We start from the raw sequence: 15,013 nt of genomic DNA on the forward strand, positions 1-15,013 counted from the left end.
TCAACTCAGTGAGTTCAAATCTGTGGCATAGTGCCACTTAAACCGGACTCCTGCCAAAAGAGCATTGAGCCAGAAAGCAGATGAATACACAAGAATACCATTATCATAAGTGAATGCAGAGGAATACACCAGAATTCCATTCTCATCCTTAGATTGAGAATCATATTCTGGTGGATACTCGCCTAAAAGATAACTTCCAGTGGCCCACTTTACCCAAACTAGTACTTGTAAAGCACCATATACCCATCTACCAAAACATTTTGGGCCCAAATTTCCTTATAACAAGCTACCACATAAAATACGTATCAATTCCAAAGCCATCACCGCGCGAACCAGAACTTTTGGACGCAGCAAAGTCTTCTTCAAACCCCAAAACTGGAGTATTAAATCCCGAACCTTAAGACGACCCCAAAACTGGAGTATGGGATGAAAGCAAACCTTAAGACGACCCCAAAACTGGAGTATCAAATCCTGAACCTTAAGACGACCCCAAAACTGGAGTATGGGATGAAGGCAAACCTTAAGACGACCCCAAAACTGGAGTATGGGATGAATGCAAACCAGGAGAGGAAGGCAAAACTGGAGCATCGGCTGAAACGAAACCTTAACACGACGCCAAACATTAATTATTGGAGCAAACAAACCCTTACCTGCTGTTGCTTCTTGGGAAACAGTGGATGTTGGCTCTTTGGGTTCATCGACCTTAACGGTTGGGTTACTCAAATACAAATGTAAGCAGTCCATGCCCAAAGCAATACCAATGCCTACCAATATGGCAACAATAACACTGTATTTGGAAGGCGGTTCAGAGCCCATATCGTACCATTTTCCAATGTTTGTAGGTTGCAGAGAAACAAAGAGCACCCAAAATATGGAGCAAAAGAGGTTGAAAGATCCTACTATATAGGACAAGGTTCTAACGCCCAAACGAGTACCTCTAAAGTTCAACACCCGGCACTCGTAGTTGTTTTGGGCCATACCATTTGTTAGAAAAGCACCGGCGGCAAACCCACTTCCCTTACTATCTACCACATAATCTTTAATTGCTCTTCTTGCCACAAGAGAGCTGGAGAAGCCATCGACCCTGAACCAAACAGTGAGTAGAAGGTTGAGTGCGATCTCTGTTAACCTTGGCACTATTAAAGACGCAGTGCTGTAAGCACGGTCAGATTCTCCCGTAGCTCCGAAAGATCTGTTCAGCAGCTTTGTCCAGTAATCATAGCCTGATGGAGAAAGGGGAATGCAGATGCAAGGATGCTCCTTTTCCATGGCTCCCTTGGAAACATACTCAAATATTTCATCCACTACCTGCTTTTCTTTCTTCCTTTCTTCCTTCCACCCATGGCAACCATTTTCTAGGCAGTCTGGAGATGGCAGTAAGCATAGGGAATCAGATAGTCGTTTAAGACTTCCGGGCATCCGTTGATCAAGCACCTTTACGATGTCTTGCACATTCCAGAATACAATGCATTTGCATTCAGATTCACCATCCTGAAGCTTGCAATTACAGATCCCAGGAAGGAGTTCAGCAGATTGAGATTTTAAAGGAAAACATTGAAGTAGAATAGAGTGCACCTTATAGGCATTGCAGATATACTTCATAAATTGCTTCATCGATGAATTGGGCGGGTTGTATGACAGCATTACCACAGAAGCCTTTGCAAATCGATTTTCTGGTTCTGGACTTTGCTCGCAGGTAGTCAGTCCGAACCCGGCATTTATCGGGTACAGTTCGGGGCCTCTCAGGGTTGCCAGAACATCCCTGGCGCCCAGCTCCAGGTCGAGTCTTCCCCTTAACAAGCTCGTAACAAATACCAAAAAATTTCCCACTATAGCGAATCCCAGATCGGGAAATTAGCGGACCCCGTTACAGCCTCACCCAACTCGGACTGCGCGACAGCAAGATTGCATAGCCATCCCAAGCAGCTAAAGAAATGAATAATGAACAAGCGCAGTATGTATTGCCTTCCTGAGACACCCATCTCAAAATTCAACGAACGATGAAGTTTTCCAAACCTCTGATAAACAAGAAATTTGAGTTCGTTCGCTTATGGCATATTCAAATTTGAATTTCATTACCCCGCGCATAATTTAAAAACTTGACCGTATACAATCATGTATGCTCCATGCCATAACCTATCAAAGCATGGCGTACTATCAACGCAATTTCTGGGATCCATCATGGATGCATAACTCATGGTGGATGAATGCGAACACATACAGAGACATCGATCGGAATCTGTTCGTCGGGAAAGGATGCACACGGGTTGACAGTCAGAACCCGTCTCCCAAGACTGTCCTTAGACTCTGTTAAGAGAGCATTTACTATGCTATAGTCTCTGAAATAGCACTTGCCTTTATCTAATGTGCAATCGACTGGTGCGGCTTCGAAGAAAGTCCCAATCATTTGATTACAATTGAAGACGATTGACAGCGATCTTTCCCTTTCTGGCCGGCATGACAACTGTACATCGTCTGGACGGCAAACGAGCAATTTCCCAACTCTTTCCTGTGGCTCACAATTCATGGGGTTCATCGCCGCGTGGTTTCTTGGCACGCCCGCCTTCGATTCTCTATTATATAACAAAACCTCCCCTTTTCACAACAATTCAAGCTGTAACCCCTCTGCCCGTGTTCAATACACCATTGGGGTTTCAAACTGGGGCTTCGCATTCACAATAATGGTGGAATTCGAGGATTTCCTGCCCATTATGGCAGAGAAATTGGGAGAGCGCGATTTCATGGCGGAGCTCTGTAACGGCTTCCGTCTTTTAGCAGATCCCCAGCTGGGTTTGATAACTTTGGAGAGCCTGAAGAGGAATGCAGGTCTGTTAGGGAATGGAATGCAGGTCTGTTAGGGTTGGATTCCCTGACAGATTCAGAGCTGCAGGCGATGATGAGCGAAGGGGATTTAGACGGCGACGGGGCTCTGAATGAACATGAATTCTGCGTTCTAATGATCAGACTCAGCCCTTCTTTCATGGCTGAAGCAGAGCAATGGCTTAACAATGCTCTGGTAAATGATTCCGAAGAAATCATAACCCAAAAGTAGGTCATGTATTTTTAGTTCTGACAGGTGAAAAGAAATTCAGGTATTCATTGAGTTGTCTGTAACAGACCTGGCTTAGCAACATGGCTTCCAGTTTATATGCATAAATGTATCAAATTTGCTCTATGAATTATGGAAAGAACGTTATATGATGATATGTGTTCTAATTTAGCTATTAGCTTTATTTTGTTCAATGATATTTAACTTGAACATATTTTTTGAAACATTTGATGGTCACTGATAAGGATTCTGCAGTGACAGTATGCAGCATACAGATAAGCTTTGTCACCCTGGATGGTAAAAAAATAGACAAGTTTTTTCATAATGGATGATAAAAAAAACAGAGGTCCATGCATAAGCTCTGTCGTAGTTGATCGTTAAAATAGATGGAGAACAGTTGGTATTTGGTTAAATACCTTTATTGGATATATTTCCAAAATGGTTTACAAACCATCTAAAAGTATCTTGTACTAGAGAATATATCTATGGATGGATCTTGTACAGGAGAATATATATATAAAAAATAGGAGTATATATATATGAATATATATAAAAGAGTAGTATATATCTTTTCAAAGACCAGGGAAATGATAGAAATTTTTGGAGGGATTTTGAACAATTTTTTGGAAGTTATTTTGGTTGTTTAGAGATTTTAGATGGTGTTGAATCTATTTTAATCATAAAAAATATTTAGACACTTTCACTATTAGATGCTTTGAAAAAAATTGGGTATCCCAGACTTCTTGAGGGTGTATGGGAAAAAGAGTTGGGTAGAAAGAAAAAGTGCTACATTGAAGAATTCAACCCTTGGGTGTGAAACGGGACAGTGGAAAAGGCCTAAAGAAGTTTGGGAAAAACGAGGGTGTACATTTTGCACGTCTAGGAGAATGGAATCATAAAAACGTTTCATTTTGGAATTGTGATGCATTCAAAAATATCAGAGAAAGTTATGGAAATATGTTAGCATCGCTTTCTTGGCATTATCTTTTTAGCTAGGGCATTGTTGGAAGGTTAAAAAACATCAAAGAAAGTTATGGAAATATGTTAGCATTGGTTTCTTGGCATTATCTTTTTAGCTAGGGGATTGTTGGAAGGTTAGGCCACCGCAACATCAATTTTAATAAGAAAATGATTGAATTGCAAAAAAAAAAAACGCAGAGAACTAATAATCCCATAGACTATTTTTAGTCTCATAAATGGTAAAATATCATTTCAATCCATTTCCACATACTCATTCCATTTGCCAACTATGCGTCTCCTTCTCCAGCAATGCCTCTGTAAAATCTTGCATTGCCTTGGCAAAATCCTCTATTAATTATGTGGCTTGCGATGCCTCTATAGAATCTTGCATTGCCTTGGCAAAATCCTTTATTAATTATGTGGCTTTCTCTACTGAAAGCCAAATCTCCCAAATCTTTCTTGGAATTTTCATCATGATCCCTCTCTGGTTTTTGTTAACACCTTTCTTAAAAAAAATTATTTCTTTTGATTAAACTCCGCTTATAATAATATGATCCCTTCCATCAATTTTATGGCCTCTTTATAATACTATGACCCCCTTCATCAATTTTAAGGCCTCTTTATAATACTATGACCCCCTTCATCCAATTAATTTTAATTCTTTTAAATTTTCTAATTGCTTGAATGATAGAAAATCCATTTTCTCTCCTTATAATAATAATATTATCAACTCCGCTTATAATACTATGATCCCCTCCATCAATTTTATGACCTCTTTATAATACTATGACCCCCTCCATTGATTTTAAGGCCCCTTTATAATACTATGACCCCCTTCATCAATTTAATTTTAATTCTTTTAAATTTTCTAATTGCTTGAATGATATAAAATCCATTTTCTCTCCTTATAATAATAATATTATCAACTCCCCTTATAATACTATGATCCCCTCCATCAATTTTATGGCCTCTTTAAAAATACTATGACCCCCCTCCATCAATTTTAAGGCCTCTTTATAATACTATGACCCCCTTCATCAATTTAATTTTAATTCTTTTAAATTTTCTAATCGCTTGAATGATAGAAAATCCAATTTCTCTCCTTATAATAATAATATTATCAACTCCGCTTATAATACTATGATCCCCTCCATCAATTTTATGGCCTCTTTATAATACTATGACCCCCTCCATCAATTTTAAGGCCTCTTTATAATACTATGACCCCCTTCATAAATTTAAGGCCACTCAAGATTTAGTTCTTTCGAACTTTTTAATAAAAATAATAATAATAATCCAATTATTTTTAAATTTACTATTTTTATTAATTTTGATATTTATTTTTAAGTAATTTTTTGAATTGGGTCTAAATCTATAATTATATTAATTTTCCTCTTATCAAGGCTCAAATTAATAATGATAATGGTCATATACATAATCTTTTTTTGGTTTATCATAAGTCTAATTCTTTCTCTATCTCTCTACATTTTTCTCCTTTCTGCTCTATCCCTCCTCTTTATAGTGAACCTCTCCTCCTTTAATCTTTATCCCTCCTCCCTTCATCTCTTGGAAAAAGGGTTCAATTTTGCCATAGCTCCTCATCGTATCCCCATAGAAGAAATTATGTGTTCCGTTGAGCTTACGTGTCATAACCTTCTGTCTCATATCGCTGAAGAAATTCATCAAGAATGTGGCAAAGTTCTAACGAAGGTAAAACCACCCAAGCCCAATTTATCCAAAGATGAATTTCAAGCCATTAAACGTCTTAATGATAACCCTGACATCCTTATCTTTAAGGCTGATAAAGGTAATGTAACCGTCATTATGGACTCTTCTGACTATGAAGCTAAGTTACTTAATCTTCTATCTTCTAGTTCCTATAAAATCCTTCCCAAAAACCCCATCAATTCCATCACCCATCTCGTCACTAAAGCCATTAAATCTTCTTATTTATATCCCTCCATTCAACAATGCCTTATTCCCCATACTCCCCAAACTCCCAAAATCTATGGGATCCCAAAGATCCACAACAAGGGGTCCCCCTTAAGCCCATTGTTAGTGCCATCAGAGCTCCTACCCATGCTCTTAACCTGTTCCTAGCTTAAGCTTCAAAAATTCGTTGGATCCTCCCCCTCTTTCATTAAAGATTCCTATGATCTTATTCTTAAAACCAAAGACATGCGCCTTGATGATAATGACCTCTTAGTTAGCTTTGATGTTGTCTCTCTCTTCACTAAAATCCCGGTTCCCGAGGCCCTTGATATTATCTCCAAACTTGTTGATCTTGAAACTCTCAACCTTGTTAAGCTTTGCCTCTCATCTACATTCTTTTCTTTTAAAGGCACCATTTATGAGCAAACCGAAGGTATAACAATGGGGTCTTCCCTTTCCCCTATTGTTGTTAACATCTTTGTGGAATTCTTTAAAGCCAAAGCTCTCGACTCTTGGCATAAAAAACCGAAGTGTTGGTTTTGGTTTGTCGACAACACTTTTGTCATTTGGCAACATGGGAGGGTCGCACTTGATGACTTTCACTCTCATCTTAACAACATTTCCCCTCACATTCAATTTACCATGGAGATCGAATCTAACAGATCCCTTCCCTTCCTTGATGTCCTTGTCTCCCGAAAACCTGATGGTTCTCTATCCCATCAAGTCTACCGAAAGAAGACCCACATTGATTGGTATCTCCACGCCCTTTCTCACCATCACCCTCCCCAAAAATCTGGTGTTCTCAAAACTCTCATTTCTCGAGCCCTTAAAATCTCTGCTCCTCAATTCCTTCCCTCAGAAAAGGCCCATCTTTTCCAAGATTTCAGAGCCAATGGCTACACCCCTTCTCAAATTTGTAAAGCCTTTCAGGTTGTCTCCAATCCCAAATCTCGGTCCGCTCCCCCCTCTCCTCCCTTAGGTCAGGTCTCTCTTTCTTATATTAAAGGGACCATTGACCTCATTTCTAAAATCTTATCAAAAAGAATATTAAAACCACCTTTAAACCTCATAGAACTCTAAGGCAGATGTTTAGGTCAGCCAAAGATAAGTCTGACCCCATGTCATGTTCTGGTGTTTACCAAATTCCCTGCTCATGCAGGAAATCTTATATTGGTCAAACTGGTCGTCCCTTCAAAGCTCGCTTGAAGGAACATATGGTTGATACTAACCATCTTCGTTTATCTAAGTCAACCATTTCTGAACATTCCTTCAATTCCAAACATCTTGATTTCTTTGATCAATCCAAAATCCTAGCTTGTGTTCATTTTCACAACACTCGCATTATTAGAGAAGCTCTTGAAATATAGAAGCGCCTTGATAATTTCAATATGGTAGATGGATTCAAATTAAGCCAATCCTGAAAGCCTGTTATCCATCATCTTTCTTGATCTTGGTTTGTTTATCTGAACTGTTTATCCTTCCTGGATATTCATTTCATTTGTTTAATTTTATATAAATTATTTTATTGATTTTATTACTTAATGATTATTTGTCATTTAAAATCATTTTCACCCCCTTCTATTTCTTTATTAAGTTTAATTATCAATTATTTTTAATTCCTTGTTTATTTATTTAAATCATTGATTTTAATTTCATTACCATTTTAATTTTAAATTACTTTTCATCATAAAAGGTTTCATTATTATTTTATTCAACTCCTTTTTTTACCCCCTTAACTTGGACCTTATGAACTTCTTTGGATTTAATTATTTAAATATAATTTTAATTTTAAACAAAATCCATGTTAATTATTTATTGTTGTTAATTTATTTTTTATAGTTAGTTATTTCCCTCTTTGACTTCTCCCTCTTTATTTTACTTTATTTATTCAAATATTTGAAATTTTATTATTTTATTATTTTTAATTTGTTAATTATTAATTTGTTAATTTTAAATTGTTTTCCTTAGATTTCAAATTCATCTTATTTTTGACCTTTTTGACTTGACCCTTAACGACTATCTTAAATTTTATTATTTTTTTCCAACGATTGAATAAGTGGATTATTTTCTATTTAAAGCTTCAAGCACTTGCTTGTTTATCATTCAATATTCTCTAGTCCCTGATGATGAGTGGAAGGTCCCTCTGAAACATTGGATAGGATATTAGTCCTATACACAACTCCATCTAAAAAATTTTCTTCAAATATGAATAGTTGTGGAAATCTTCATTCTATTATTTAAAAAAAAAAATGTCAGATTCCAATGAGAAAATTTGGTTCTATTTTGATGAAATAGGGCTAATTTTTTTGGAAATTAGGGTTACAGTTGTCAAGGTTCAGAGTTTTCGCTGACTAAGAGGTTCTTGATGGTGTTGCACCCATTTCCACCGTTAAAAAAACCTATTCAAACACTCCCACATATTTTTTCAAAAAAAAATCATGAATTCCATTGAGAATTTTTGTTTGAAAAAAATCACCAGATTCCAATAAGAAATTCATTAGTTGTCCAAGTAAAGTCATCACCAGGACACCACTGTTGACATTAGGAATTAGGTGTTGTCCTTGATAGAAACCTACCTGATGAGTTGTCCTTGATGAAAACCTATTTGATTAATGTAATCCTACTTGATAAGTTTTCTCTTGATGAAATCCCACTTGTTAAAGGTATAAACATGATGTGTTTACAAATGTGACAGAATGCATGGCAGTTCAGAGGAATGATAAAGTTGGAAGTTCAAGAACTATACACGGGTTCTGTTAAGCCAAGTCATGTATACATGCGAGTTTAGTAAATCAAAGTAGCGTATGGTTTTTGCACCATGGTATTCTAGATACCAGGGGTCCTTACCATGGTATTGGCCCATAGTAATGCGTGCATCAACGGATATTGATCATGTCAAAGATTACCACTGGCACTAGTATATTGTTGACCTGTGGTATTGGATAAGGGCTAAACTATATAAAGAGGTGAAGATCAATTTAGTGTTATGTGGGTAAGTGATGGAAATCTTATGAAGAGTTAGATAAAAAGCAAATATGCATGTTATGAGTTTTTGATGCTTTGTTTGATCTAAAATAAGTATGCACCTGAGAGTTTAACAATGGATGAGATCTAACAAATCTGAAATAATTATGCACCAAAGAATACAATGATGGATGAGGATCATGAGACCTAAAATGAATTTTCATTGTATGATCTGCTCATGGATTGACTAAATCTAAGTACTGACACATGTTTTTATCTCTGAATATTATGATCTGAGTCTTTCTGAAGTTCTGAAGAGCTATACAATTTTAGGTCAAAATTTGCAGATCTATATGCTAGTTGGTCTCAGGAAAAGCGTGTATTAACCCGATAAATGTTGTTTCTTCTCTGATGTATGTCATTGATGTCCTCATGATTGATCTCGGTTAAGTGATAATGTCTGAAGTAGAACTGATTGAATGATGAAGTTGAATTTGATTATTGATTGATTGAAGAATGTTAAGATTACTTGTTGATTGTGATTGAAGATCAGAGATAGTTCTGTGATTGGTTTAGAGTGTTGTAGTAGATCTGAGTATGATTTAATGTTCTTTTTCATAATTGCAGTGGTCAAGTTTTCAGTTTTCAGTATATTAAGATATGTACGCAGGTTTTTCTACAAAAAAACATGTATGCACGTGGGTTGCCTTAAGTGAAGTAGCGTATACATTTTAACAAATGGATGATTAGGATTTGCAGTAACAGAATATGGTTTTTGTGATATGCGGTATGATGTTTGATACAATGATCTCACTGTTCCAGTTGATTGGTTGAGTTTTGATTAATTGATTGGGTTTCAGTGATTGATTGATCCAGTTATGTCAGAGATTAATGATTGTGTTACAGTGGTGAGTTACAATTTGATTATTGATATTGAGCTTAAGTGTTGATAATGGGTCCAGTTTGAAAATTTGATGAAATGTGGCCTACAAGTTATGATGTGTTGTAGTAGGTGATTTATGAAATGTGGTCCATGAATGTTGCTGAGGGTTAGAGCTTTCAGTGAGGAAGTCGAAGCTTCTTGTTAGTAGTAGCTGGTAATCAGATCAGGGGGTTGGAGCTCCCTTTCAGTAGGAGTTGGAGAACGAGTGAATGTTGTAGCCTTCTACAGGTGGGTGCATGTGTATTGGAATGAGTTTGCACCAGTGCAAGGTTGTAAAAATCATTTTCTTTATATTAAAAAGAAGACAAAGCTGACAATAGCAGGTGGTTTTTTTCCCGCATTGGGTTTCCACCTTAAATCCTGGTGTTCCTGTGTGTTGTTTATGTGTGATGACTTTTTCTTTTCTTACAACACATGGTTACTGTTTATCTAATGTTTCATAAAGTACTGATGCACTGGTAGGAGACAAGATATGATGAATTAACTGAAACATAAGTCTATTGTATGTATGATAGTACACACGTGGGTTCCTTTCAGTAAAGTCGCATATAGAAATTAAAATATGAAAAGAAAAAAGTATTGATTTAAAAATACTGATTCACCCCCCCTCTCAGTATTTTTCCCAACAATTGGTATCAGAGCAGGTTCTTTGGCAAAAGCTTGATCGCTTGAAGGAGATCCAGTAAGACAATGGGAAAGAAGAAAAAGAAGAAAGCACCTCAAAAGAAGAATACATCTCAAAGACACAATGGCCATGTTAGAGACTATTGGATATTAGGTGGAAGCAAATATTCAGATTCAGAATCACCTCAGAATGAAGATGAACAAGCAAAATAATTATCAGGTACTAATTTTTGGTCTTCTGGTGATACCTTTCTCTATTCATGCAATATTGAAGATAATGAATGTGATAATGAAACAACTGAATTTTCTCTTATGGGTGGAAGTGAAAGAAATCTAATGTCCATAGAAGTAGAAGTTAAAAGGCTCACATATAAAATTAGAGATCAACGAGATCTATTTGATAAAAGGGAACGTACCTACAAAGAAGAGGTTACCAGGTTAAAAACTCAGTTGGAGGAAGGAAACAAAATTAGGAAGCAGTACAAGGAAAAGGAAGATCAATGTCAAAGGATGCAGGATGAAGTAACATCATTGAGAAATCAAACGAATTGAAAGGATACAACAACCAAGGAACTTAAAGAAAGAACTAGTTACAGTGAAGGTATTTAAGTTGAGGTCGTCTCTCTAAAAGAAGATCATGAAAAATCAAATAAGAAGAATGAATAACTACTTCAAGCATTTGAGGAACAAGAAAATGAAATTCTCAAATTAAAACATGTGGAAGAAGGAAGAAAAGTTGAAGAAATCGTGAAGAAGTGATATCTAAAAAAGGAAATGCAATATCAGGTTGAGGTAAATATCCTAAAAGGTAGATTAGAAGAAAAGGATAAACTTTTACGATTTCAAGATAGTACTAAGATTTTGGATAATATTCTTAGTATCAAAGGTCTCCTACCATCAAATATGGTCTTAGTTTTCATGAAAATGTTAAAGGTGAATCTAGCTCACAAGATGAGATAAGGAATTCTAATGAAAAAACCGAAATGCTTAACAAGGAGATAAGAAGTCAACCCCATCGACAACCAAGGAAAGAAAGTATTCAAATAAAATAATTTACTCCTAACTATAGAAGTGTTAATCGATATCTTCCTCTGATCAATAATGTTTAATGTTCTATATGCCATAATTTTGGACATGTTGCAGCTAGTTGCAGAACTAGAATGTTTGAAGCTAATAATCGTCTCACAGAAAGATCATTAGCTTCCAAGTACTTTAAGGGATATTGTTTTTCTCGCAATATGTTTGGTCACAAAGCCATTGATTGTTATAGAAGGAATATGAAACATATAAGATGTTATGCTTGTAACAAGTTTGGGCATGTATCAAAATAATGCAGTAACAAGTCTATGGATCATCGTAGACAATATGGTAAGCAACCAAATAAGAATATTGATATCAGAAAATCTGAAAAAGATGGATCCACCAATAAATAGGAAAACAAAGATCATATAAGGTGCAGTCTTGATCTCTTCTCATTCGAAGAATATGAATGGTACATAGATAGTGGATGTTCTCATCACATGACTGGAGACAAGAGTAAAATGGAGTCTCTCATGAAGAACTATCATGGTAATGGTATTCTTGGAACTGATGTTTTAGCAAAAGTTCTAGGACCAGGTACAGTCAAGACAGACTCAGGGGGAGATGAAAGTGTGAAATCTCAGTATTTCACTTCCTATATGTGGATCTTATGAATAAAAGTCGCTTATATACGCGAATTTTAAACTGCACAATCACGCATATGTTGGTTTGATGAAGAAACAATGGGAAAGACTCAGAAAAAGGGTCTGATATGGTTCAGTCAATTATCAATTGTCTTTTCTATTTTGATGGATGATGATTACAGTCTGTTGATACTATTTAGAAGTGCGTTTGGCCCTCATAAATTTTTGATGACATGTTGTATAATAGGTTGATGTTGATGCCTTGATGATTCTTACTGATATATGCAATGATTAGATCTGGCAGTGAACAGTTGGCACAGGTTCAGGGGGAGCATTTTCTTTGCTTCTAATAATGCATTGTTGGAACTATATTTGCTTTAGAAGTCCTTGGTACATAATGATTCTTATCAATGGTGATGATGCTTATGTTGATGAAGTATTTAAATGGCACATCATGCTTTTCTACGGTCATGGGTTGCCTATGATGAAATCACATATGATACTTATATATTTCTTGAGGCACATAGTTGTTCTGATGCTACTGATCATATTTATGGATGATTCTTTTGATGCATATAGTAAATATATTATGTTACTTACATGATGATCTTCATAAGTTCAAGTAGAAAAACAAAGCTTGAGTACACAACTTCATTATCTTATGATGATAAGTGTCACTCATTACTTTCATCATGACTTCAAAGATGCATAAATTCTTTGACATGTGTTTGGGAAGTTGATATGATAGATGTCAAATATGAAAACCCACTGTCATTGGGTGATTTATGTAAGATTTTGGTGATAGGACAAGTTCTATGAGTCATAGAGTCATGTACGTTATTGTACATCTGTAAAAAAATTGGCATGTGCTCAAGGGGAGCATGGTCAGTATTCATATTCAACAATTCAGATATGGAATTCATCATTCAACATTGTTCAGCCCTTTTCCCTTGATATCAAAGGGGGAGAGTAGCTTGAAGTTTTGAAAATCTTGGTGCTTGGCTTGATGTATTTACAAGTCATGGTGACCAAACACCAAAGTGGTTGCCATCAAGTCCAAAGGGGGAGATTGTTGGCATTATGAATTAGGTGCTACCCTTGATGGCAACCTACCTGATGAGTTGTCCATGATGACAACCTATTTGATTAATGAAATCCTACTTGATAAGTTGTATCTTGATGAAAATCCACTTGTTAACAAGATGTGTTTATAGATTTGACAGAATGCATGACACTTTAGAGGAATGATAAAGTTGGAAGTTCAAGAACTATACGTGGGTTCTGTTAAGCCAAGTCACATATACAAGCGAGTTTATTAAAGCAAAGTAGCGTATGGTTTTTTCACCATGGTATTCTAAATACCAGGGGTCCTTACCATGGTATTGGCCCATAGTAATGAGCATGTCAACAGATATTGATCCCGACAAAAATTACCACCGACACTAGCATAGTTTTGACCCGTGGTATTGGATAAGGGATAAACTATATAACGAGGTGAAAATCAAAGTATTATGTGGGTAAGTGATGGAAATATTATGAAGAGTTAGATCAAAATAAAATATGCATGTTATGAGTTTTTGATGCTTTGCTTGATCTAAACTAAGTATGCACCTGAGAGTTTGATGATGGATTAGATCCAATATATCTGAAATAATTATGCACCAAAGAATATAATGATGGATCAGGATCATGAGACATGAAATGCCTTTTCATTATATGATTTGCTCATGGATTGACTAGATCTAAGTACTGACACATGCTTTTATCTCTGAATATTATGATCTGGGTCTTTTTGAAGTTCTGAAGAGCTGCATAATTTAGGTCAAAATTTGTAGATCTATACGTTGGTTGGTCTCAGGAAAAGCGCATATACACGCAGGTTCGCTTCTTCAAATTCACATATATAAAGTAAAGGGTTTATGTTCATAAATGACTGATCAACCTGATCAGTGCTGCTACTTCTCTGTTGTCTGTCAATGATGTCCTCATGATTGATCTCGGTTGAGTGACAATGTCTGAAGTAGAATTGATTGAATGCTGACGTTGAATTTGGTTATTGATTGATTGAAGAATGTTAAGATTACTTGATAATTGTGATTGAAGATCAAAGATAGTTCTATGATTGGTTCAGAGTGTTGTAGTAGATCTGAGTATGATTCAATGTTATTTTTCAAAATTGCAGTGGTCAAGTTTTTAGTTTTCAGTATATTAAGTTATGTACGCGGGTTTCTCTACATAAAAGCGCGTATGCACACGGGTTGACTTAAGTGAAGTAGCATATACATTTTGAAAGATGGATGATTAGGATTTGCAGTAACTCAATCAATTAAATAACTTATGATCATCTATATAGCAAGTCATTTATATGTACAAATGTTTCTATTTCAATTTCTAATGTGTAGATGAAGATAGAAATAAAATAAGAAATAGAATTTTGAAATTGAAATTGATACTGAATAGAATATAAATATAAATTAGCATGTACATGGAGGCAATGTCTTAGAGATTGACATGTATGCTGAAATCAATGTGGTAGAATTTGAATAGAACTAAAATAGGATGAGAAATTGTGATCCATGTGGATATTGGTGGCCACCCTCCTATTCCACTTGGACCCCCACCATTGTTTCTTTCAGTTTTTTAGTTTCCTTATTTGTAGCACAATTTACTGTTTTTGGCAGTTTTTTGGGTCTTGAACTTTCAGAGCCTTTTTGAGGCCCTGAACGACATTTTTTTGGAAAAACATGAGCAAAATGGGACATAGACTGATGTTTCACACTCAAAAGTTGTATTCCTCAGATAGATATTTCTAAGGAGGTATTGTGCACGTCAAATAGAAATCGTATGCCAAAGTTACAACCCCGGGAAGTTGACGTA

The 15,013-nt window shown here is 36.0% G+C and overlaps 1 protein-coding gene and 1 pseudogene across 1 annotated transcript; one reads left to right on the top strand and one right to left on the bottom strand.

Moving 5' to 3' along the window:
• LOC149242354 (uncharacterized) lies at positions 1-2,536 on the bottom strand (annotated as a pseudogene).
• Positions 2,537-2,626: 90 nt separating this feature from the next.
• On the top strand, positions 2,627-3,325 carry LOC149242355 (calcium-binding protein KIC-like). Its single transcript, XM_089367677.1, has 2 exons — positions 2,627-2,849; positions 2,885-3,325. The coding sequence occupies exons 1-2, from the start codon at positions 2,682-2,684 to the stop codon at positions 3,050-3,052; spliced, it is 336 nt and encodes a 111-aa protein (XP_089223803.1). The 5' UTR covers positions 2,627-2,681; the 3' UTR covers positions 3,053-3,325.
• Positions 3,326-15,013: the final 11,688 nt, after the last annotated feature.

Source organism: Pinus tabuliformis, chromosome 8 (assembly GCF_031772625.1).
Source record: "Pinus tabuliformis cultivar Carrire ecotype Pingquan chromosome 8, CPIR1, whole genome shotgun sequence".
Taxonomy (NCBI): Eukaryota; Viridiplantae; Streptophyta; class Pinopsida; order Pinales; family Pinaceae; genus Pinus; species Pinus tabuliformis.